This window comes from Pristis pectinata, chromosome 29 (genome assembly GCF_009764475.1).
Source record: "Pristis pectinata isolate sPriPec2 chromosome 29, sPriPec2.1.pri, whole genome shotgun sequence".
NCBI classification, from domain to species: Eukaryota; Metazoa; Chordata; class Chondrichthyes; order Rhinopristiformes; family Pristidae; genus Pristis; species Pristis pectinata.
The window spans coordinates 1,519,860-1,545,181 of NC_067433.1; the positions used below are offsets into that span (position 1 = coordinate 1,519,860).

Genomic DNA, 25,322 nt, shown 5'->3' on the forward strand with positions numbered 1-25,322 from the left:
CACTCTTCAGCATAATCCTACATCGAAAAAACAGGCATACAAGTGTGGTGCAGAGGCAACCTCTTGCAGTGGTTGGGATCACTTCAGCTTTTCTCACAGACATTTAACTACAGCCAATTTGTGGAGCAGATTAAAGTCCCTATACCAATCTGAAGCTAGGCTGATTTGCGAGGAAAACCTTTTGCATAAACACAAGGATGAAGTGGAGCTAGTAATTGGTGCATTCTCTCTCTCAGCCCCTGACCCAGTAAAGGCTGCACTTTGCTGTGTGCATCCACCTGGTATCAGAGGGGTGCATGGCAAGACCTAGGCTGGGGCAGAGTGGAGTGGAGGATCACGCTACGCTTTCCCTGAAGCTGTTGGATTTATCCAGGTTTTCAGTAAGCCCACGGGAAAGCTGACTGCATGGTGCCAGTTTGGAACTGACCTGTGTTCATGCCCAATATCCCTAAGTGTTGTGATACTAATGGGCACGTGGATTTATACTTCAGAACCCTCTCAGGATCTTAACTCCATGGGAGGTGCTCTGCAGAGTTTGGATGACTGGAATGCACCGGAAACATTCAGCGGCTCAGGCACCATCCTGCACTCACGCAGCACAGAAACAGGCCCACCACTGACCATCCAGCACTGTCTGCACCAGTTTTACTCCAACACCCCATCCTGATCTTCCTGTTATCTAGCTACACAACGGGTAATCCGTAGCAGCCAATTAACCTGCCAACCAGCGTGGTCTTAGGATGTGGGAGAAACCCACTCGTGGTCACGGAGAACATGCAAAATCTGCACAGACCACACACTGGTTTCTGGAACCGTGAGGCAGCAGCACTAACCGCCGGCCCCGAAACAGACTACATTCCAGGTCAGCCTGTTTACAGTATTTTCATTTTCTTATTTCAGATTTGCAATATTTGCAGGTATTATTTGATTTTCATGCCCCCAGTGACTTTTCCGCCCATATTCAATAAGCAATGTGCTTGATTTGATTTATTTACCAAGCTGTGTGGGGAGTTTACAAATCACACTATACAATCTAACAGTGAGCTTGTCTCACTGAGCCTGCACTGGATCTTTGGTAGAAACCCACCCTGATTAGTCCCACTCCACCTCACTTACTTCCAGCCCTACAATTTTTCATCTACATATTTATACAGTTCCCCCTTCAAGCAATAAATATTAGACTATAACAATGCCCTCTGTCAGAAGAAAACTTCTTTCCTAAGTAAAAATGGGAAAACAGAAACACTCAGCAGGTCAGGCAGCAACAGGATCAGCATTCAGGAAGGCCTTTCATTCGCTCTCCCCGCTGGTTCTTTTGTAACTTTTCGGAATCTGCACCTTTGTGTTTTCCACAGCTGCTGCCTGACCTGCTGAGTGTTTCCAATACTTTTGTTTTTTTTTATTTCAGATTTTTAACATCTGTAGTATTTTTTTTACTTGTTTTTTCTCTCTCTCTCTCTGTTTTGACTCTCCTGCCAGCAGACAGTTTCTCCTCATTCAGTCTGGGGGGAATGAGTGAGGGGGGAGGGAATGAGGGGGGCTTGCAGAGTGTCAGGTCCCAACACAACCTACAGCTGAAAGATTTTTGTCCCTTCACGTTCACTTGTTTTAAAGTGTAATTGCATTCAGAACCTCTTGGCATATATATTTATTGCTTCCAGACTGGAGCAGACGTTCTCATCCAGGGCATCAGACTTGCACAGGATGCTGATTCGTAGAGTTATACAGCATGGAAACAGGCCCTTCGGCCCAACCAGTCCATGCTGACCAAGATGCCCATCTAAGCCAGTCCTATTTACCCACAATCATTGTGAAGCAAAATTAAAGAAGGCATTTGACAAAGGCTTGATGTGTCTTTACTTTGCGTTGTGTGCAAGGGGGAAATCAGAACAAAGCATGTACTCTTGGATTTGGTGTTCCTCTAACCCAGCTCACTAGGATGTTACCAGGACACTTTTAGAACATAGACCAGTACAGCACAGGAACAGGCCCTTCGGCCCACAATGTTGTGCTGAACCAATTACATTAGTAATAAAATGCCCAACTAAAGTAATCCCTTCTGCCTACACAATGTCCATACCTACCATTTCCCTCACATTCATGTGCCTATCTAAGAGCCTCTTAAACACCCCTATCATATTTCTCTCCACCACCACCCCAGGCAGTGTATTCCAGGCAGCCATCACTCTCTGTGTAAAAAAAAACTTGCCCCGTACATCTCCTTTGAACTTACCCCCTCTCACCTTAAATGTATGCCCTCTGGTATTGGACATTTCAACTCTGGGGAAAAGATAATGGCTGTCTACTCTCTCTATGCCTCTCATAATCTTATAAACCTCTATCAGATCTCTCCTCAGCCTCCATCGCTCCAGAGAGAACAACCCAAGTTTTTGGAAGTGTCTGTAGGTTTCTGGATGAGCAAGATAGCCCTGTCAGTGCTGGGCTTTATGAAGCAAAATGCATTTACACAGCTAAAGAACTCAGGAAATATTGGCATATGACTTTCATACAGCAGGGCCATGCAAACATCGAGGTAAATGACCAGATGATCTGTTTTATTGATGTTGGTTTTCAAGTGTATGGGTTGGGACAGCATTCACAGTTTCCCTACTCTCCTTGAATGGTATCAAAGGATCCTTTATGTCCATCTGAGACAGCAGACAAGGTCTTGATTTAACTTCTTATCAGACAGTGCAGCACTCTCTCAATTGTGCACTGGGGTGCCAGCCTGGATTTGGCACTGGCACATCCTCTAGACATAGTGACCTGCAGCTCAGGAACGGGCTCTACAGCCCACTGAGCCCGCGCTAACCGTCAAGCATCCATTTACTAATCCTACATTAATCTCATCACTTCCCACCAGATTCTACCCCTCACCCACACACTGGGGGCAACTTACAGCGGCCAGTTATCCCACTGACCCACGCGTCTTTTGGATGTGGGAGGAAACGGAAGCACTCAGAGGAAACCCACACGGAGAACGTGCAAACTCCACACAGACAGTCCCCAAGGTCAAGACTGAACCCAGGTCTCTGGTGCTGCAAGGCAACAGCACCACCTGCTGCATCACTGTGCCGCCCTATCTAACTGTTCCAAACTCAGCTGTACTTTTGCCGCAAGAATACGCCGAGGAGTTCAAACTTTCACTATGAATTGTGCTGGATGATGAATAGATTTCCCTCACACTTGGTTCAGTTTCCCACACACGGGTCAGGAAGAATTTGAGGCTTGAAAGTGTTGGTTTTATGTAGAAGCAGCCAAGTTGCCACTGGAAGGACTTGGCTCCTGTGACACCAACCCTGCAGCAAAGGGAGGGGGGAAAGTGAGTGTGCAAGGCTTCTGCTTTCTTCCGGTGATAGTCAATGATAAATGGCTCAAACTGAAGGCCCCTCACCCCTTGTTTCACCCAGTAACTCAGCACCTCATACTACCATCTATTGATTGGTATCGCTTGGTAACGGTGATGCCATCCACGAAGGTGGGGAGACTGTGGATACCAGTCCCTCGGAGCGGCTCAGGTGAACACTGTTAAATGTGTTGAAGGGGAAGCTGGATGAAGGAGAGAGGAACGAGAGGGAGAGTGGAGCACGTACACTGACAGACCTGAGGGGTAAACGGATTTTCCATTCAGTAAACATGACGATGGGCACAATTAAACCGGCGACTGAATGTACAAATTAGAAATGGGTGAAAACATATGCAGCTTTTTCAGTGTTTCAAGTTAAAACAAAAAGTGGTCGAGAAATCTTATCACACCACAATATTGATATGCACCACATGACAGATATTTCTATCATTGATAATTACTGGGCCAAACATAAAGATCCCAGAATTGTTTCTGGATCCTCCCTGCACATAACTTACCAACACAGGTACCCAAGCATGTTGCAGTAGTGTCCGACTGTGTATTACACACATTTGGATGCAACTTCCAGTGATCCTATGGAAAAAATGTAGAATAAAGAGTGACCTTTGGATTGAGTTTGTAATTCACCACCCAGTTAAAGAGCCAAAAGTTGGGAATGCTAGCCTGTAATAATTGGGTGAGACTGGACTACGAATGGTATCCCATTAATGTAACCCGGTGTGGTTGGTATCTCTGCAGGGTTTAGGCTGAGCGAGCACACTGCCTGTCCTGATTGCAATCAGAAACCTGCAGAGATCTGCTTGTTTAAGCACCTTAAAATTGGCCTGCATAGTAAGACAGACTGAGATTCACCACAGCATACCATAGACTCAATAAAACTGAGCCACACTCCTCAAGACTGTGAACAAACAAACAAGGACCCTGAGCTATATGCTGGGACTGGTGACCGTTAATCAAAGATTGGGTTTGAAAGAACTGAAGATCAAAACTCTGCAATTACTGGCACTGAGGAGGTCTGGCAGCATCTGTGGAAGGAGACCTCCACCCTTTCCACAGATGCCTGATCTGCTGTTAAGGAGGGAACAGAGGTGGGACGTTTAGGTGGGAAGCCCAGACTCTGGCCTTAGGCAGCTGAAGTGCAGTCACCAGGACTGACAACAGAGCTTTTGTACCAATGTGTTTATGTAAGATGGGAAGCCAAGAGGGATCAGGATCACCAAGTCTGGAGATAACAAAGGCATTGTCATTTTGGCAGGCAGTGAAATGCAGTGATTTACAGTGGTGGGATGACAGTGATCTCACAACTCCTACAACGTACAAACATGATAAAACAGACCAGGCAGAAGAAATGTTGACAAAGTCACGGGGTAGAAACAGCACTAATGGAAGATAGTCAGTGAATGAGGTCATTCAGAAACAGGTTATATCCCAACCCTCCCCCTTTAATACCTCCCCCTCTATCATGTCTAAAACATCGGAACCCTGGAACATTGAGCTGCCAGTCCTGCCCCTCCTGCAACCAAGTCTCACTAATGGCTGTACTGAGGGAGTTCTGGACAGTTGAACAGGATGTACTAAGGACCACTGCCATTCTTCACATGGTCCTTCCTGACTGCTCTCTCGAGCTGAGAGCAGCACTCCATAACAATATTCAAAAAAGGGCTGGCAATTCTCCCTGGTGTCATGGTCAATGTTCCTCCCCAACCAGAATCACTGAACAAACTGTCAGATTAATGCTGTCTGAGAGCTCACACTGTGCCCAACTTGTCTGCCACATTCCCACACTCTAGTCCCACCCACAAAGCATATCACTGATATAATATAACAACAGAAACTCCTGGAAACACTCGGCGGGGTCAGCCCGCATCTGTGGAAGGAGAAACAGAGTCAATGTTTCAGGTTGAACACTCTTCATCTGAACTGGGAAGGGGAGATAATAAAAGGCAGTGAGTGTTCAGCTGCAGAATGAAAAGGGAAACAGAAACCACTGGGGGTGAACAAGGCAAAGGAGATAGATGCCCTGCTGGAGAGCAGAGAACTAGTCCTAGGTCGTCATTCCCGGAGGAGAAACAGCAATGAACTCAACAGTGAATGAAAGTCTGAAAAACTGCAGATGCTGCAAGTGTTAAATAAAGGCAGGGCTTTTGTAACAGTGTGCACGGGTCAATACAAATGCAATGTTTTAGTTACAACTTGGCCCTGAAATAGTTAAAAGATGGAAGAGTGCTCCTTACCCTTCCCTTTTCATTGGTGTTAATCCACTCTACACTCAATTACTTTCACCTGACACATCACACCTTTTTCAATTAAACTGTGTGGGAATAGCTTGCTGCTTTTCTCTCTCTCTTGGTTGGATTGTGGAATTAGACACAGGTAAGTACAACTGGTGGCCTAGTTTAACTGAGAGTGAAGGCAGCTTCTCTCCCTTTCCCTCTGCCTTCAGTGGCAGTAACACTCCTGCTGGAAGGTGTGTAGGAGAAAGTAGCTAGTGTTAACCTCTGGAACTGGCTGGTCTTGTGTGCTCTCTTAATGTCTTTGCCTATTCCCGTGCAAGCAGTAGAGCAATATTAAACTACTCCTGTTTTCCACGTAGTTCCTATACTGATCCTGCCTGCAGTTGGATGGGAGTGTGTATTCCCTTGCTGCATTCCTCCACTTCTGAAGAAGGCTGCTACCTGAAGCATCTGCCCTCTCCACTCACTGGGTCTCCAAGAAGCTCCTGTTGCAAGTGGGATTTGGGCAGGGGTGGAGGAGGCTGGAGAAAGGTGGACATCTGCACTGTGAAGGGGGAGTGGGATGTTGGCCAGGGCACTGGGAGTTCTCTGCTTGTCAAGTAGTGCCAGAGGATTTTGTGAAGATGTATTGTTCCCCTTTGCCTGCTTGTCCCCAGGAAGTGCTCTCTTTAACACCATAATGTTGTAGATTTGGCTTTACTGTGTCTTCAGCAAAATTATCTCTTTTTGTGCAGTGTTGAAAAATGACTTCAAACAGAAGTAAAACGGACAAGCCAGTTGCTGTTCTATGGGGTAAGAACATAAGAAATAGGAGCAGGAATTGGCTATCTGGCCTGTCGAGCCTGCTCCGCCATTCGATAAGTTCATGGCTGATCTGTCTCTGGTTTCAGATCCACCTACCTGCCTTTTCCCCATAACCCTTAATTCCCCGACTGCAAAAATCTAAGGAACATGTGACCTTGAATAAGATCACCAGTGCTGTCACTTTAATGGGTTTTTGGCTGTACATTATGTATTTCTTTAAAAATTCTAATCTTGACATTGTGTCATTCTAGGATGTGTCCATAGAATGTGTTGACCCATTAACATTGCCCTGTTCATGGTGTCCCCCTCAATCTCAGCACAGGTGCCATTGCTTTAGTTCTCTGACCTGCATGTGGACAAATGGCTTCCTTCAATGCTGGAAATGTTCTCAACAGTCTCAAACAGTTTTAAATAGGAAGTACTTTCATGATGTGTAGCCATGGACTAATGTAAGAAATACAGTAGCCAGTTAATACACAGGCACTTCATCAAACGTCAATGTGATGATAACCAATTCGTTTGCGACAGTGGCAAAGGCTGGGGGGTTTGCTATTTCCCATCAGTCCTACCCCAAGTCTTACCTTTTTACAACAATTAGGTTACAGATTCCAGTCCCAAATCTCCACGGACAGTTTGTGGGCTCCAATGGATCAGCAGTTTGAGTACAGCACTGAGGCTATTGGATGGGAGGGGGTGGACTGGGAATGTGGCCTTTTCCTTGGAATGTTACCTAATTTGTGTTTTAACTACAACTGTGCTGACATTGTCATGTTGGTAGAGGTTTACAGAATGAGCTGTTGCTCTCGATTCCTAATCCTGTGAAATGTCCCACTTCTCAGAGTCCTCTATCTTACATGCAGGGACACCTCCAGGCAGTGATGAGCAGGGATGGATTGTTTGAAAAGCTGTTTAAAGAATGAAAAAAACAAAACTGACTTTACCCACAGGTTGCGAGCTGAATGCCCAACAGAAGACGCAGAAGTTTGAAGTTACAGATGATGAGGTTGCTGAACATCAGCTGGCCTTGAAGACGGTAATGAGGGCCTTTTGCTTCCAATGAAGGGCTGGGGGTGTTTGTGCATCTGTGGCTTCAATGTTTCTGCTGCTTCCTAACGTGTTCATCCCTGTGGGGAAAATGTGCAGCCTCAGTCATCTGCTCCCTCCCAATCTAATGCTCCACGATATGTCTGCAGCATCTCGCAGTCCTGGGTTGCTAGAAGCGCACGTGCCAGATGTTACTGGTAATAATGCAGGAAGTTCGGCCTGCTTGCATGCAGCAAACTCCCATATTAATATGTTGGTGTTGCTAAATGTATTTCAGTGATGTTGGGTCGATGTTGGTCAGGATATCAATAACTCCCCAGCTCTACTGTTCTGGGGCCTTTTAAACTGACCTGAGAACAGGCAGTGTTTAACATCTCATTTGAAAGCCTGCACTCCTGACAGCTCTGTTCAGGGACAGTCTGCCATTCTAACAATGGGTAGGAAGGAGATGGGATGTGCTCCTATAACACAGAGGAAGATGGCGATGGGTATCTCAGGACTACTGAACCACCTTCAGGCAAGGAGTGCTTTTGGCTGAAGGAATAGCCTGATTGTAAGTGGGGGGTGTTTCTCTGTAAAGTCTACTTTCACACAGGTGGGTCTCTGCCCTGTAATGTTCACCGTTTTGTAACCCTTTAACCTCCAGATATGTTTGGGTGTCGGTGCTAAGGATGAACTGAACATTGTGGAGATTGTTCCAGAAGATGAGAGTCCACCAGTTACTATTGCCACACTGCACCTTTCCATCTTGCCAATGGTTGGTCTGTTGCACTTGACCTGTTGTTGTGATTGTATTTTGTACCTGATGACTACTGCACTTTCTGGTTAATCTTGCTCTCTCCCCTAGACCATAATCTGTGGCATTGATCTGACTCCACCAATTACCTTCAGACTGAAGAGTGGATCTGGTCCTGTCTATATAACAGCAGAAAATATAGTCTGTAAGTACAAGATTTGTTTAACCCTCAGAATTTGACTTCTCCTGTCCTGCCATGATCACTGTCATCTGGACAAAGTTGAGTTAAAATTAGTATGGCTGGGAGGAGATGAAAATCATAAGTTGAGTTCTAGTTCTGTAAATGTCTTGATCATGGTTTGTCCTAACAGAAGTGTATAAAATGGAGGCATAGAGATGGTAGATGGAATCTTTTACCTGTGGTAGGGGTGTCAGAAACAGGAGGGCATAGGTTTAAGGTGAGAGGTAGGAGTTTTAAAGGGGATCCAAGGGGTGTTTTTTGTGGTTGATATCTGAATGTGCTCCCAGACATGGTGGAATCAGAGACAATCACTACACTTAAGAGACTTTTTTTCACTTGAATAGGCAAGGCATAGAAGAATATGGTCTGAATGTAGGCAACTGGGATTATTGTAGATGGGCAGAAAGGTTGGTATGGATGTAGTGGGCTGAAGGGCCTGTTTCTGTGCTGGACAACTGTGATTCTATGACTGATGGAGTAACGTGCAGGTCGGTCAATGGACCATATCTCCAGCTAATAATTTGATATTGTTTTTGTTCTTGAATTTCCAGTAGATGATGACACATGGGGGGAGGAGGAGGAAGGGGGGGAGGAGGAGGAGGAGGAAGAAGAGGAGGAAGAGGAAACGCCACCCAAACAAACAAAGAGACCTGCATCCACCAAGAAGGCAGGGCTTTCAAAGGTAGCTGGTATCGGGTGTTCTGGGTGGGTCTTTTCAATCCTTTCTCATCCCTACCCCTAAATCAATCATAAGTTGATTCTCTAACAACTCCTTTCTTTCAGAAGAAGCGATTAGACACAGAAAAGGCAGAGTAAGTGATGTGGTAATTTGACTCTCTTACCTTTTTGAAGAATTGATTATTACTGATTTAATGACCTTTTTCTATCCTCCAGAGAGGAGTTGGATGTTGCACTACCAGTTAAAAAGGTAGGTTGCATTTCGGCCTTCTGCCATACTTTAATGTTGATGTAAATTACTGAAGTACAGGGGACACCTTGGCGATTGCAAGTTCTCCTCTTGCAGTGGGATTAGTGCAGAAACTGAGTGAGCTGCAGGTACAGTGAACATTCACAGGATGGAGCTATCACTTGCGTCACATAGATTGCACATCACCAACTGCCCTTGAGCTCAGTGACTTCCTCAGCCACAAGAGGGCAGCTGAGAGCCAATCACATTAAGGGTCACAGGAAGGAGAGTTGCTGTTATCTTCCTGAAGGATAGGACATTAGTGAATTAGTTGCCTTTACAGCAGTCCAGTAGTTTAACTGGTTTTAATTCCTATTATATTTAAACAACTTAAATTCCCTAACTGCCACAATAGGATTTGAACTTGACAACCTGCTGGAGGAACTCAGTAGGTCGAGCAGCATCTGTGGGTGGGGGGTGAAGGGAAGGAATTGTTGATGTTTTGGGATGTGGTGGGTCAAAAGCCTGTTTCATGCTGTACAACTCATTCTGTGACTGTTTCCATGGATCTTGTGTGATCTAATCTTCCAGACCAGCCTCCCTTGCTGGCTCTTGTCAAAGGCCTTGCTAAAGTCCACTGCCCTGCCCTCATCAAATCTCTGGTCACCTCTTCAAAAGACTCACTCAATCAAATTTGTGAGACACTATTTCCCACACAATGCCATGCTGACTACCCCTAATCAGTCCTTGCCTTTCCAAATAGGATACATCCTGTCCCTCAGAATCCCTCTGGTGACTTTCCCACCACTTACTGGTCTATAGTTCCCTGGCTTGTCTTTACAGCCCCTCTTAAATGAAAGCACAACATTACTCGCCCTCCCAGTCTTGTACCTTGCCTGAGGCTGATGATACAAATATCTCTGCCAGAGTTCCAATTTCTTCCCTAGCTTCCCAAAGAGTCAAAGGATACACTTGGCCCATCCCCATGCCCCTTTGTGCCTTTAAGACAGTAATTCCTCTTGTAAGATCGATGTTTCAAGACATTGCTGTTCTCTCCTGCAGAGTGGGAGTTGAAGGTTGCTATTTAGTGGCAGATGATAGGTTCTGGTTTCACAAGGAAGGTGCTGGAGTTACTGCTCTTTACAATTTCCATTGACAATTTACACTTGAATCTAAATCTGCAGATAATACCAAATTTGAGCTTGGGTGTGGATTGTCCACACGGAGCAGGGCGTTGACATAGGAAGATATTGCTTTGACCTTCATTTGCCTGTTTGACAATGCAAGCTAGTACTTTCTAATAAGATTAGCTTATTACTTGTATCCCTTTACCCCACCTTCCAAGTATAAATACACAATCACTTGAAGTAGCACCACATGCTATTGGTCATTTAAAAACACAACTAAGGTTTATTTTTAGAGAAGTAGAGTTGAAAAGCAGGAAAGCTGTACTAAACCTGTATCCAGTGATAGTTGGAGGTTAGTCTGCAAACTAGGAAGGATGTCGTGAAGCTGGAAAAGGTGAAGAAAAGATTCACGGGGAAATTGCTGGGACCAGAGGGTATGAGGAGAGACCGGATAGGGTCAGGCTGTTTTCCCTGGAATGAAGGAGGCCTGGGAGTGACCTTAGATTTTAAAATCATGAGGGGAATGGTCAGTTGTTTTCCCAGGGTAGGAGAGTCTAAAACGAGAGGGCATAGGTTGAAGGTGAGGAAAGATTTAAAGGGGACCCTAGGGGCAAGCTTCATACAGAGGGTGGTGTATATATGGAATGAGCTGCTAGAGGTGGGTAAAATTATATTTAAAAGACACTTGGACAGGCACATAGGTAGGGAAGGTTTAGAGGGATGTGGGCCAAACACAGGTAAATGGGACTGGATCAGGTAGGCATCTTGGTCAGCATGGATGAGTTGGGCTGAAGGGTCTGTTTCTGTGCTGTTTAAACTGTGACTCTGATAGTCCCACATAGAGATTAGAGGCTTTCTGAGAACCCAAATAAAGCATAAGGGTTTTCTTTTGTACTAGTTACTTCATCAAAAAAAACAAGCTTATTAAAGGCTAATTCTTAAATCCTTGACTTTGTTCTAGTCCTGTTGATGTTTTTGAAGTTTCTTGTTATCACGTTGTTCTGTAACACACTGGCATTTTCCTCCTACTAATGTTGGGTTAACCAGTCTGTACTTTCCAATACTGGGTAAAATTTGCTGCCCTCTGTGCAGGAACCATTCTGCAGTCTATAACTTTGGAAAATAACAACCAGCACATCTACTTCCATGGCTTTCTGTTGTCATCTCATAGCCTTTACATCCAAGAAGTACCATAGAACCATACAGCACAAAACAGGCCCTTCAGCCCACCATGTTGTGCCATCCATCAAACCACCCTCACACTATCTAACCCTTTCCTCCTGCATATTCCTCTATCTCACATTCCTCCATGTGCCTATCCAACAAACTCTTGAACCTGTCCAATGTATCTGCCTCCTCCACCACCCCAGGCAGTGAGTACTTGTAAAGTTTGCAATGTCACTGCTGACTTGGAATATCTCTGCATTGTGAGGTAATGCCTTTTCAATTCCCATTTCAGGGGAAAGATCCCAGTAAAATTAAAGCAGCAAAATACTAACTGCCTGTTGGAAGGAGAAATATTTGAAGGTAAGGGCCTTGGGGGTTCATCTTGCAGGTAAATTAGGTTGGGTTTCAATGGAATGTCTGTTTACACATGGTGGAGAGTTGGAGGTGTGGCAGGTTAAACTATTGCAGAGGTGCAAAGAGCTGAGGCTACAGACTCTAATATAAAGTCCAGCTAGGTTTTAGATCCTTGGTAGTGCTGTAGTGTGGAATCTCCCGCCAGTAGGAGTTGGTGACTTTCCCTAATGACCATCTATGAGGGAGGCCATGCTTTGTCCTGTTTTTGTTTGCTATATTTGAATGATCTTATCACTGGAGTCCACCAAATCAAGCCAAGTCAACAGTATTGATTTTGGAACCCCCACCATCATCACATTGATGCTGGGAGGGTCAGAGGGGTTGACTTTCACTTCAACAGGCTCTGCATGATGCTGCATCTGGGTAGATAAGGACTCTCACCCACTGTAGGTCCTTGTTCCCTGCCCAATATCAGTAGCAAGTAATTTCAGGTGGGAGATTACACATCTTCCATCCAACTTGTGAACCTGTCCTGATTGAAGATGGTACAGTATTGAGTTCTTAATTTTCACTTCTACAGAAGAACCCTGATCTTGAAGTATGGTCCATGTCAGAAGGTGACTCCTGTACATATTTCTCACTGATGTAATTTTGAGTCTTGTTACAATTTCATTGGAATTTCATTGCACCCTGGTGTATGAATAAACTAATTCTGTTTCACATCTTTGTATTTTCCCTCTGCAGGTGATCCACAGGAAGGACTTCATCACTTATTTTTGTAAAGACATTGAAAAAAATTTATTGAAATAAAATTGGACTTTGCTAATTTCATGCCTTGTTGGTGTGCAGTAAACTAATGACTTACAGCCAGTTGGATGTCCAGCTCTTCACTGCTTCTAACTATTAGATGAAGGTAATGTACATAATATTTTAAACAATACCACAAAGTTCTAACATTTAGGGAAAAGCACCTTTTTAATCAGGAACTATATTTGCAGCATCTGCCTAATGTACCACACAACCCTGCTGAGTAATGTTCTCACAACAAACCCCACCTATGTTCAAGAACTAGGGCTAGTCTTGCAGTGGATGCTGGGTTAGATGTTACAACAGACTGAATGACTATTGAGAGGCCGCAGGCTGGATCTACTGGGTAGCAGCTCATGATTTTGGGTGGGATGTTGTGGGAAGCAAGGGAAGAAACTGCTGGATCCTGGCAGAAATGTTTGCATCTTCCTTGGCCATGGGTGGTGATGGGCTGCACAGTCAAGCCAGGGAAATACAGGCTGGTGAGCCTAACGTCAGTGGTGGGAAAGTTACTGGAGGGGATTCTAAGTGACAAGATCTATCTGCATTTGGAGAGGTGAAGACTGATTAGGGAAAGTCAGTGTGGCTTTGCACATGGGGAAATAATCTCTCTCAAATTAAGAGGTTACCAGGAGGATTGATGGGCACAGTCTACTGACTTTAGCAAGGTTTTTGACAAGGTTCCATGTGGTAGATTGGCCCAGAAGGCTAGATCACATACTTGGTGAGCTGGCCAACAGGATACAAAATTGGCTTGGTGGAGATGATTGTTTTTCAGATCAGAGGCCTGTGACCAGTGGTGTGCTATAGGGATTGATGCTGGGTCCTCTGTTTATTAATGATTTGGATGAGAATGTGGGTGGCATGATAAGTTTGTTGATAACACCAGAATTGGTAGTGTAGTGGACAGTGAGGAAGGTTGTCTCTGGTTACAACAAGATCTAGAACAACTGGGGAAGTGGTCCAAGGAATGGCAGATGGAATTTAACTGGGATGATCGTAAAATACATTTTGGGAGGTTAAGCAGGACAGGATTTGCACAATAAATGGCAGGGTCCTGGAGAGTGGTGTAGAAGAGATCTAGGAGTATGAGTACATAGTTCCACAAAAGTGGTGCCACATGTAGACAAGGTGGTGAAGAAGGCTTAGGGCAAGTTTTCCTTCATTTGGTAGGACACTGAGTACAAGAGGTGTACAAGACATCGAGGCAGCACCTGGAGTTAGTGTGCAGTTCTGGTTGCCACACTACAGGAAGGATGTGATTGAGTTGGAGAGGGTGCAGAAAAGATTCACAAGGTTTTGCTGGGACTGGAGGGTTTGAGTTGCAAGGATAGGCCTGGGGTGTGGGATGCTGAGGGATGACCTTGTAGAAGTTAGGTGATAAGGTGGATGGTCAGCCTTTCTCCCAGAGCAGGGGAGTCAATTTAGAGGGAATAAGTTTGAGGAGGAAAATTTAAAAGGGACCTGAGGGGGATCTTCTTCCACACAGGGTGATTGGTATATGGAACAAGCTGTCAGAGGAATTGGTAGCAGTGGGTACAACTATTATGTTTAAAAAGCATTTGGACAGGTTCATGGATAGGAAAGGTTTGGAGGGATATGGGGCTAGCTCAGGAAGATAACTCAGTCAGCACAGATGAGGTGGCCTGAAGGCCTATTACTGTCTATAAACTCTGACTACATGTATGTTTTGTGTAGGATCTGGGTTTTGAGGGGTGTCTGTTAGAACAGGGCTTACAGGGATGTAATAGACTGGTGTTTCCTCACCTGAGCAGCTGCTTTTCTGATGCTGTCCTGTGAGGGGCAGTGCTTCCACATCTTTACAGAACAGGGCCACAAATGGTGCAGGGGCAGGAGCTCATTAATATGTTGTCTGAATAACATGTTAGTCACGATCAACCTTGAACTGCTTTGTTCAAATTATCTTTCTCCCCTTTCAGAAGTACTGGGAGCCCTTTGGTCACTTTTCCAAAGTCACCTTTGGCTATTTGACTGGGGTAATGCACAGACCACTCCAGCCTTCCTGACGGCAGATGGTATTCTTGCTTCTGAATTGGGTTATGGGTCCTATTCAATGTACACACCTCTGGTCCATGCAAACAGTGTTGCTGGAGCACCCTACACTTGGTCCTCTGCCACTGTATCATCCATGCTTGGATTGGTCGGTTGATGCAGGGGTAGTGTTTGAATTGATATCCAAAGGGTTTTAAACCTCTCAAGCTGAGTTCTCCAGGAGGAGGTTGCATACTTAATACCAGGTATTTGCTGTCTGACAGCAACATGTCAGAGGCAGTCTCTGTCAGTTTTTTGTCCTAATGCTGGAAGGGCTGAATAGGGCAGGCCTGTATCTACTGCTGTCTGGAAGATCGAGTGGTGACTTGATTGAATTGTAAGATCCTGAGGAGATCTTAATGGTGCAAAAGGATATTTCCTCATGGGGACCCTAGAATCAGGAGCTAGTGTATCCTTGTCAACCATTTAAAACAGCTGAAATTGTTTTCTCAGGATTGTACATCTTTGGAACTATTCATCCAGGGGTGCTGGAAACAGAATCTTCAAATACTTTAAGCAGAAGTAGATAAGTTTTGGGTAAGCAATAGGATGAAAGTTTACTGGGGGTAAGCAGGAGAGTGGACAAGGTTACAATTGGATCAGCTATGATCCTGTAAGACTAATTGCTCCTGCTAAACTATCTGTTCCTCATATCATCCTGCTCACTGTTACCTTTGCTCTTTGACCTGCATTGGTTCCTGTTCCAATGATTCACGTCCTTCTGTTCAAGTCCCTTCAGGTCCCAGCCCAACTAACTCCCTGAAAGATCTTTCTTCCAATGTCACTACCAGCACACCCACTGCTGCTGTGGACCAGGTGATTGCCAGCAATGACCCCTATGCACAGCTGGCTGTATCTTGAGTTCTGAAATCCTCCATCTCTCTAACACAAGATGGACTGTAGAAAGAAACCATAGAGTAAAGGTGAAGAGTTGCCTCCAGGCTAGAGGTCTGTGTACAGTGCAATAGGGCCTCGGCTCTTTCAGTTCATAGTTTGTCATCATATACAAAATGAGTTTTCAAGAGAACAGAGTCCACACCTGAATATCTGAAGTTTGCAGGTTGAATTAAGTTTTAAAACAGTTGTGAACCTGGGTTTCATCAAGAATTGGGTATAAAAGAGTTGGCTATACTTCTGTAAAACACATGGAGTATCATGTCCAATACCAGAATCCACACATTAGGAAGGATGCCAAGACCTTAGGTGTAGAGGAGATTCCTACAATGATCCCAGGGATGGATAACTTCAGTTTGTGGAAACCTGGAGGGCTTGGAGCAAAGGAGATTTCAAAATCAGAAAGGGTGTTGAAGGAAGAACTGAGGATTTCAGGGATGAGTAATTTTAACCATAAGGTTAGATTAGAAAAGCTAGAATTGTTCTCATAGGTGTAAACATTGTGATCTGATGGAGGAAGATGAGATACGATGGTTTAGGTAGGGGAAAGAGAACCTGTTCCTTCCAGTGGATGGTTTGAGGACCAGGTGATACAAACCCAAGACTGTTGGGGGGGGGGGGGGGTGGAAATACAGGGAATGAGGGAATGAATTCTGGGCAGTGGTCCAATCGCACTGAAGGATGGCAAATAGTCAATTGAGGTTTTCAACAGGGACACTGACCTGAAAAGTGAACTAGTCCACTGGTGCCTGGTCTGAGTATGTCCACAATTTGTTTCCTTTCAAAGGGGAATAGGATGGACACCTGAGGGGAAAACAACATGGTAGATTCAATGGGCCAAATTATCTCTGGTGCTGCAACAATGTTCAGATTCGCTTTCCAGTGGCAGAACAGCTGATGTCCAGGGACACATGATGGCAAAAGAATGAGAGAGGAGCTGGGTTTGTTCCCCATGGAAAGCAGCTGACCTGGAACATGTTGCCTGAAAGGGTGGAAGAAGCAAATTCAACAGGAACTTTCAAAGAGGAATTGTATAAACATGGAATGGGGGAGACATTTGCAGGTCTGGGGAAGAGAGGAATTGACTGGCTAGCTCTTTCAAAGAGCTGGTGCCAGGTTGAATGGGCTGAAAGGCCTCTCCCTACTTCCTTATGACACAAAGGCCATTCAGCTCATCAGGTCTATGCTGGTTCTCACATCAATCCACTTCCTTCACTTATTTCCCTGTAACCACCTGCTGTCTCGCTCACTCTCACATGTCCATCAGCTCTCACCTACACTAGGGTGTGTGTTTGAGAGCAGCCAATTAATGTACTAAGCAGAACACCTTAGGGCTGTATGAGGAAACCAGAGCACGTGGGGGAAAACCCACAAGGTCACAGGAAAAACGTGTAAATTCCACACAGACATCGCTGGAGGTCAGGATTGACCCTGTGTTGCTGGAACCGTGAGGCAGTATCTCTAACAGCTGTGCTGTCTGCTTCTGTGCTGAATATATGTCATTCTGATAACCCTTCTAGGTTTCTTTGTTTCAAACTTGCACAGTGCCTTAAACTCAGCATCTTGCATTTGTATCCTGTGTACTTTGGGAACACAAGCCCTCTATTAAAGAGACACACTATTGACAGAGCTTCCAAAGTGTTGTGGAACATCCCTTCCTCACACCCCCTGATCAATATTGAAGGCCACGTGTCTGACCATTGGTGGGGTGGCTACCACTTACCAATTCATGAAAAAATGTACAATGTTTGTCATGGCCTCGTTTGTGAGTTGCTTACTATATCAGGAAGTTAAACTATCTTACAAACTAAAGACTGGGTAGGAGGAGGGAAAGACAAGTTGATGTGGGGGAGTGCAGACTCTTACCCAAACTGGATTAAGTAATGTTTGTGTGCAAAGCACCTTCACAGATGGAATAAGAGATGACATTTTACAACAGGATATTCCTAAGTCAATGAAATATTCCTGAAGTGGTCACTAATGTTGTAGATGTGGCAGCCAATCTGTGAATAGCAAGCTCCCAGAAATAATGTTGCTGAGGACACAGAGGAGAACTCTTCTTCAAGTGGTCCTGAGTAACCTGTTATACCTATTGAACTGCACTGGTATGGCAGCAGTTCAACTTCTCACCTGAAAGACAGCACCTCCAAACGTGCAGCACTCCCTCAGTATCGCCCCCCCAACAGGGTGACCCTCCCTCAGAACCACCCCTCCCACAGTGTGACCCTCCCTCAGTACTGCCCCTCCCACAGTGTGACACTCCCTCAGTACCGCCCCCCCCACAGTGTGACCCTCCCTCAGTACTGCCCCTCCCACAGTGTGACACTCCCTCAGTACTACCCCTCCCACAGTGTGATCCTCCCTCAGTACCGCCCCCCCATAGTGTGACACACCCTCAATACTGCCCCCCCAACAGCGTGGAGCTCCCTCAGTACTGCCCCTCTGATGAGTTATTACTCCCTTCACTACTGCATCAGTGTCAGGCTCAATTTTGTGCCGGGGTCTCTGGGAGCAGAATTTGCTGCGGCAGTGCTGACACTCAGATGTTTACACTCGGAAGCTCAAAGACCTGCTGCGGAGCTGAATGACGCTGTGCAATTGCAGGTCTTCTCACTGTTATCTCTGACTAACTGAATAGAATGTGTTCCCATTAACAACTGTTGGGGGAGGAGAGAAGGAATCTCAGAGCTTCTCTTGTATGTTGAGTGCAGAAACCCCCCTGCTGGGAGACCCAGGAGGCAAATGAGCTGGGTTTATTTGGAAGCCGCTGCAATGATGACAGAGGTGCCAACGGGAGGGCAGCAGACCTGCATCAGCGGGGTTTCTGTTCTCAAACTACAGATTATTTCAGCAGGCACGGTCAAGGAACCGGGTATATTGAAGTCCCCATGTGTGAAAGGAGCCATCCATGAACAGGATCCAAGTTGGAGCAGGACAGGTATATGAGGAAAGGCTCCGACAGTTTGGAGAGGAGGATGTTACAGAGCTTTAATGATTTTATTAATGCACAACATTCTTCCAATCTCTCTTCTGTCCTCTACACCCCTCACTTCACCCCCAAACATCACAACCATCCCAATCTCTGTATCCTCCTACTGCCCCTCAAACCAAGTTTCCTGAGCACTCTCCTCTTGCCTGGATGAGTACAGCTCCAATAACTTTCAAGAAGCTCAACACCAGCCAGGACAAATCAGCCTGCGTGGTAGGTAGCCCATTCACCACCCCCGAGGCATTCATTCCCTCCATCACCTGCACACAGCGGCTGCAGTGTGCACCATCTGCAAGATGCACTACAGTTACTCCAACAGCACCTCCCAAACCCACCACCTCTCCCACCGAAGGACAAGGGCAGCAGGTGCATGGGAGCACCACCAACCACAGGTTCCCCTCCACTGCATTTACCTTCCTGACCTGGAAATATTTCACCGGACATTCATTGGCACTGCACCTAAATCCCGGAGCTCTATTCCAATAGCATTACAGGAGAACTCTCACCAGAAGAACTGCAACAGTTCAAGAAGGTGGCTCACCCCAACTTGTCAACAGTATTGAAGGATAGGCAATAAATGCTGACCTTGCCAGTAGCCCAGATACTGGAAAACCTCTTCCAATCACTTCAATGCCCTCCAGCCCCTACACTCCTCCCTACCTCTGTAACCCCCTCCAACCCCTAAACCCCTCCCTATCTCTGTAACCATCTCCAGCCCCTACACCCCCTCCCTGTCTCTGTAACCCCCTCCAGCCCCTACACCCCTCCCTGTCTCTGTAACCCCCTCCAGCCCCTACACCCCTCCCTATCTCTGTAACCCCCTCCAGCCCCTACACCCCTCCCCACCTCTGTAACCCCCTCTAACCCCTAAACCCCTCCCTATCTCTGTAACCCCCTCCAGCCCCTACACCCCTCCCTGTCTCTGTAACCCCCTCTAACCCCTAAACCCCTCCCTATCTCTGTAACCCCCAGACCCTACACCCCTCCCTATCTCTGTAACCCCTGTCCCCTACACCCCTCCCTATCTCTGTAATTCCCTCCTGCCCACAGCTTCCCTTTCTATGTAACCTTCCCCCCCACCCCCCACCCCCGTCCCCCAGACACTACCAGCATAAATGGGAAACACAAGGAGCCAGAGGTTTGTGTGCGGGCATAAGCTCCACCCCCACCTATCCAGCTCCTCCAATTAAAGTTGGGGGACTCCTTAGAACTGCCTAAACACACACATACACACACACACACACACACACACACACACACACACACACACACACACACACAAAACACACACACACACACACACACACACACACACTATTTTCCTGCAGTTGCCAGTAATTCACAATTATCATGGCTTAAATAAACAAAAGGAAAAGCTCTATCACCTCACTGAGGATTTATACAAATACTTTTTTAATCACAATAAAGAGTCATCAGCCTGAAACCTTAGCTCTGTTTCTCCCCCCACAGATGCTGCCTGACCTGCTGAGTGTTTCCAGCATTTAGTTTTGATCCCTTTAATCACTGTGTTGTTGGGCTACAGAGACTGGGGGGGTTTAGACTTTCCCCACTCAGCTTTCAGGTGCAGTTGAGTATGCACGCATGGTTCTGTGGGTGTGGGCAATGGACGGACTTGTGTCTGCACAGCACAAACACTGTGCCACACCCACCCTCATGCACCATGCAGCCGGGGTTCCAGCTGGAACAGTCTCAGTGTCGGCAAAATGCAAAGGTTCCCAAGTACGCAACTGCCCTCCAAGAGCTGCTGCTTCTTCGGCAGTCCTTCAGGACCATGGATAACCTGCTTCCACACCAGATTTGTGGGATATGAGCTGGTTGTAGCCACAGGCATTGACAGCTCAAGCTTTAGTGTGAAGGACCAAATGTTTGATCCTACACAAAGTTTGCCAAGGTTAGTCCCCACCGTGTTAGTGATCACATGGCCAGTTTCACTAGTAGCAAAAAGACAAAGTTTGCACATTAATTACAGAAACAACGACTGCAGACGCTGGAATCTAGGTGAAAAAACATCTTGTTGTTTGCACATTAATTACTCTCGTTAGAGCCCCAAATCTGTGAACCCAGTAAAGTTCCCAGATACTTCAGGGGAGTGTTTGAAGGACAGATGATAAAATGGTTGGTTATAGTGGTGGATTTCAAGGAATATCTTCAAGAAGGTGAGAGAAATAAAGAGGTGGAGAGTTGAGGGAAGGAATTCCAGAGCTCAGGGCCCAGGCAGCAGAAGGTGTGATTGTCAATGGTGCAATGATGGTAATCAGGGATGGTTCCTGAAAACTCTTGAGGACTGGAAGAGGTGACGGAGATATGGATTGAAAACAACAATGAGAATTGTCTAAATTTGTGTTGCCAGATCTAACAAGTTTGCATTCCTGTCACCAGGACTGTGGTGTTAAACCTCTCCAGTCAGGTGTCCTGTGATCACTTAAACTGCAATGGACAAGAGTGGAGCCATGTTACCTGATCTCACAAAGGGTTAACCACTTGCTTCTTAGATCTCTCCCTCCCCCTAAACTCCTGAAGCTTCCACCTCCTTCGCATTCCTGCCCAAGGAACAAAAGGCTCTTGCAGGTAGGTGTCAATGCCCTGGGATTTTTCTGTTGTATGTGTGACTGGTCCATTTGGCTGGGATTAGTACGTGAGGGCCCTGCAACACCTCACATAATTACTACCATTTGGTCCTGCATGCCTTTGATATTCTGGGGCTGCGTGGATTAGCACTGGTGCTGACTGAGGGCACATTGTTGTTCCTCTTTTATACACCATCGCTATGTTTCCACATGTATCAGCTCCACAGACATTCTTCCAGAATTACCTCCCTCCCCTCCCCACTGCGCAAGAATGTTCATCCATGGCAGTATCACACACTACAAAGCCTCTTCAGTCACTTTGATGTTGGGTTTACCTTTGCTCCACCAGTTTCTTTATACCCAATCAGCAAAGGAATTGGGGAACGCCACAGGCAAGGGGCTGTGCCTATTCATCCTGAGATTCCATGATACTCATTCTGTCTCCCATATCCTCCAACACCATCGCCACCCCAACCCCTCACCCAACCACTTTCCATCCTACCCCACCTCCACTTCTTAAACAATGCTACTAGATCTATCTCACACTTCCCAAACCTCCAGAGAAAACAATATCCAAAACTGAGTGTGCAAATCCTGTGTGCACACATCACACATCACAACAATGTAAGTGAATACCAGCCTGAAAACCCAAGTAATGCCAATGCTGGAAACACTCAGCAGGTCAGGCAGCATCCACGGAGGGAGAACCAGAGCCAGCATTTCAGGTCAAAGTCCCTGCATTCAGTTAGTTAGTTCTGTTGAAGGGTACTGGCTGAGTATGAATGCTTTAAAGGGATAGGGAGAGGGAGGTAGGGGGAGGCTATTTCAAAGCTTAGGGTCCTGGCATCTAAGGCCAAAGCACAGAGACCTTGGAGGACTGGAGGAGGTGGGGAGAGGCAAGACCACAAAAAAAAGACAAGTATTTTAAAATCCAGATACTGCCACATCATGTGTCAATGTGAGTGGTGGATTAACAGCACTTTGCAGTTGATCTTCAGAATATGCGTGACACTGCTGTGGGAGCTGGATATGGCACAGGGATAGCTGCCTTCTGAAATCCAAGATAAAACAAACACCAGCATCTAATCAGTTGATGTCGCCTTCATTCACTTCACCAACTATGGGCCAATGCTTGACACAAGTAAATTACATTCATGATTAATTCTAAAGTGGATAATTGAGAACTCAAAGAAAATGATGCTTCTTGGCAGAGAATTAATGGGGTTGGAATTAATGCCAATCTATATTGCTAATTAAACAACATCCAGATAACACTGCTTGATAATTAGATTAACCAAAATAACTAACAGGACCTGGGTCTGAGGAACATCATCCACAGAATTTTACAAAGTCACAGTTTAACAGTTGAGGGCCATGATCAGTAGGTTAGGGAAAGGCTCAGTTGCCAAGGCAGCTCTCCCAGGCTGAGAACAGGTAATGTACTGACGGATGGATGGATGGATCTTAATGCTGTCTATAGACCAGTCTAACATCATATCCCAGTAGGGGGACACTGGGTTACCACCGCCGATTACAGTAGCTAAGGTTGCAAAAGCTCCTCAAGTACCAGGGTATAGGGATCACAACACCTTCAGGATAAAGTCGACCTTGTGAAGGAACCACCCCAGGGTAATAAAGCATCTTTGTGAAGAAGGCCTTACTTGATGCAAAAAAAGTCAAAGGTTGCCTGAAGAACATAAAGGCTTTGAGAGTAAAGGGGAATGATGTCCTTCTGTTGATCTGATCGTGGACATGTTCAAGCCCCCACTGTGTAAATGCTCATTTTCCTCAGAAGTTCCAATGAAAGAGCAGAGGGGAGCATCAACATCCAAGATATGCATGGGATCTGGTCCAGAAAGGGGAGCCCCAAGGTGAGGCTGAAGTTAGACATCTTCAATCTACCAATGTGCTTCTTGCTTGGGATGAACTGAGCCCTTGTGATGCCAATAATTCAGGTGTCCTGATCTGCAACAAACCCAGGCATGAAGCAGCCTCCTGTTCAGCTGTAGCCTGCCTGCAAGGAGGGTTAGCAGACACTAACCGGCAGGAGGCCAACTGCTACAACATATGGCTGGTCATCTCTATTAGACATCCCAGAGTGGGCTAACAGTATTGAGCAGAGCCAGTTATCACCACACCCCCACCATTATCCACATGATACACCATGTTGAGGAGAAGGAGGACAGCATGGAGGAGGAATGGAATTAACAAGGGAGATGGAAAGAGTGGAGGAGTGACGATGACATGGGACGAGAGAGAAACACTTCCACTGAACCAGAGGTCCACCACTTGAGATGTGAGGAGGAGGAGCTGCCTAGAGCCCCAACAACAGCGGTAACTTCTTTGCTGATCATCAAGGAAAGCACCAGAGGAAATGGCAAAACAGGTTTATTAATTGGCCATGACCACACTCGAGCCAAGGGAGAGCTGGTGCCATGTCCAAAGCACCAGAAGCAACCACACCATCGCCCCTGACTCTGGGAAACCAGCAATGGCATGGTGGTCACACAGTGTACACCAACAGGGAAGGCCAAGGAGCACGATGTGGTCACATCAGCCCAGGAGACCCTACAGTTGACTCCTTCCTCGGCCTGAGTGCCATCCAGCAGTTCCTGTGCACCACACCACACACTGGATCCAGAATCTGCAGCAGAAACATTCATCAAACCAGCTAACCAATGTACAGCACAACCATCCACCCAGGAGCAGGGGAGACCTGTTCCTGTGGAATATGGGATCACACATCTCACTAATTACTGGCAGTGTTGCAATATGTTCAGGAGGCAATAATAACCATGGGTCTGGCCTGGGAATTCTGCTGCCTGGAATCCAACTCGCCATCTTCAAGGCAGTGGTCAGATGGGAGGGTGAGTCATCTGTTCATTTGTAGTAAGTATCCTGAAATAGGACACTTCACTCCACTAGACCCATGTCTATACCGTTACCCTCAGGAGCAAGCAGCAGGAACCTAAAGCATAGCTGGTGACCTCCAGGCCACAGTCTTCAACCACAACATTGAGGTACTTGGTGATGAGCTGGATGGTGGAACACAGAACCATACAATCAAACTCCTGATGGAAATGGGGAAAAGATGGGGAGCTCCCTGATACCTTCAGTAACCTTGCAGTGGGAGCCTGGTCCAGCCCAAGGGAGTTCAATATTCAAGTTCCTGAAGCTCAATGTCTGACTTGCCTATCTAACAGTTTTCCTCTCCGACCACTGGTTTCCTCCAACTGACCATCAACCACAGGATGACCAGAGACAGTCAAGGAGATATCGGATGTCAACTGGAGAACTTAAATCCCCAGAGAACATCAAGAACTAAGAAGGGTTTAGATTCATTGGGGCACTATAAAACCTGTCTTTGGCTCCATAGTACACCACTGGGAAGATATTAAAGCCAATAACGAGCAAGAGAGAGAAGCTGAGGGAGAAAGAGTAGGGGGCAGAGGGGCAAAGGGATGTATCACAGCTCAAGAAAACTATGCAGGACTTGTTCAAACTGGATGTGGATCGGTGTTGGGAGGAATTTAGAAGGATGATTTTTCAGTCAGCCTGGCTCTTGACTCCCAAGCCCCCAAAGGTCCTCTTCTGATCCAGAGTGCACTCTGTGGAGAAGGTAAGAAGTGGTGAATGGAAGGAGCTTTGTGATCAGCAGCCTGAAGTTCCCTTATGTCAGGCCACGTGGGGTGAGGCTCACAGACAGCCAATCCTCTCAGACTTTTCGCTGTCTAATTCAGAGAGCCTGAGAGATGGTGAGCAGGAGAGCAAGGATCAATTGACAAAGGCCATTCAGCCCTTCTCTGAAGTGTAGGACTTCTCATGACAAATTCAAAAAACTGCAGATGCTGGAAATCTGAAGCAAAAGTAGAAAATGCTGGAAGAGTTCAGCAGGTCAGGCAGCATTCATCAAGAGGGAACAGGGTCAACATTTCAGGTCAATGAATCTTCACCAGAACTGGGAAGGATTACTGGTGCAGTTGTCTTCACTCTATGGGATTGGAAGTGTGC

General features: G+C 46.1%; 2 protein-coding genes across 3 annotated transcripts in view; both read left to right on the plus strand.

The window, feature by feature from the left end:
- The first annotated feature begins 5,716 nt into the window (after positions 1 to 5,716).
- Positions 5,717 to 12,803, plus strand: LOC127584340 (nucleoplasmin-like). Of its 2 annotated transcripts, none has more exons than XM_052041052.1 (10): positions 5,717 to 5,740; positions 6,336 to 6,393; positions 7,353 to 7,438; positions 8,096 to 8,206; positions 8,297 to 8,390; positions 8,978 to 9,108; positions 9,210 to 9,238; positions 9,321 to 9,354; positions 11,920 to 11,987; positions 12,726 to 12,803. In XM_052041052.1, exons 2-9 carry the CDS (start codon positions 6,345 to 6,347, stop codon positions 11,956 to 11,958), a joined length of 573 nt encoding a protein of 190 aa, XP_051897012.1. In that variant the 5' UTR covers positions 5,717 to 5,740; positions 6,336 to 6,344; the 3' UTR covers positions 11,959 to 11,987; positions 12,726 to 12,803. The 2 variants fall into 2 exon arrangements, with proteins under 2 accessions (XP_051897012.1, XP_051897013.1); XM_052041053.1 differs by having other exon boundaries at positions 9,213 to 9,238.
- A 7,644-nt stretch (positions 12,804 to 20,447) lies between these two features.
- Positions 20,448 to 25,322, plus strand: part of LOC127584141 (fibroblast growth factor 17-like) — a 75,290-nt gene continuing 70,415 nt past the window's right edge. Inside the window, exons 1-2 of the mRNA XM_052040722.1 lie at positions 20,448 to 20,635; positions 23,104 to 23,182. Of these exons, the coding sequence (XP_051896682.1) occupies positions 20,448 to 20,635; positions 23,104 to 23,182 (267 nt within the window). The remainder of the gene's footprint in view (positions 20,636 to 23,103; positions 23,183 to 25,322) is intronic.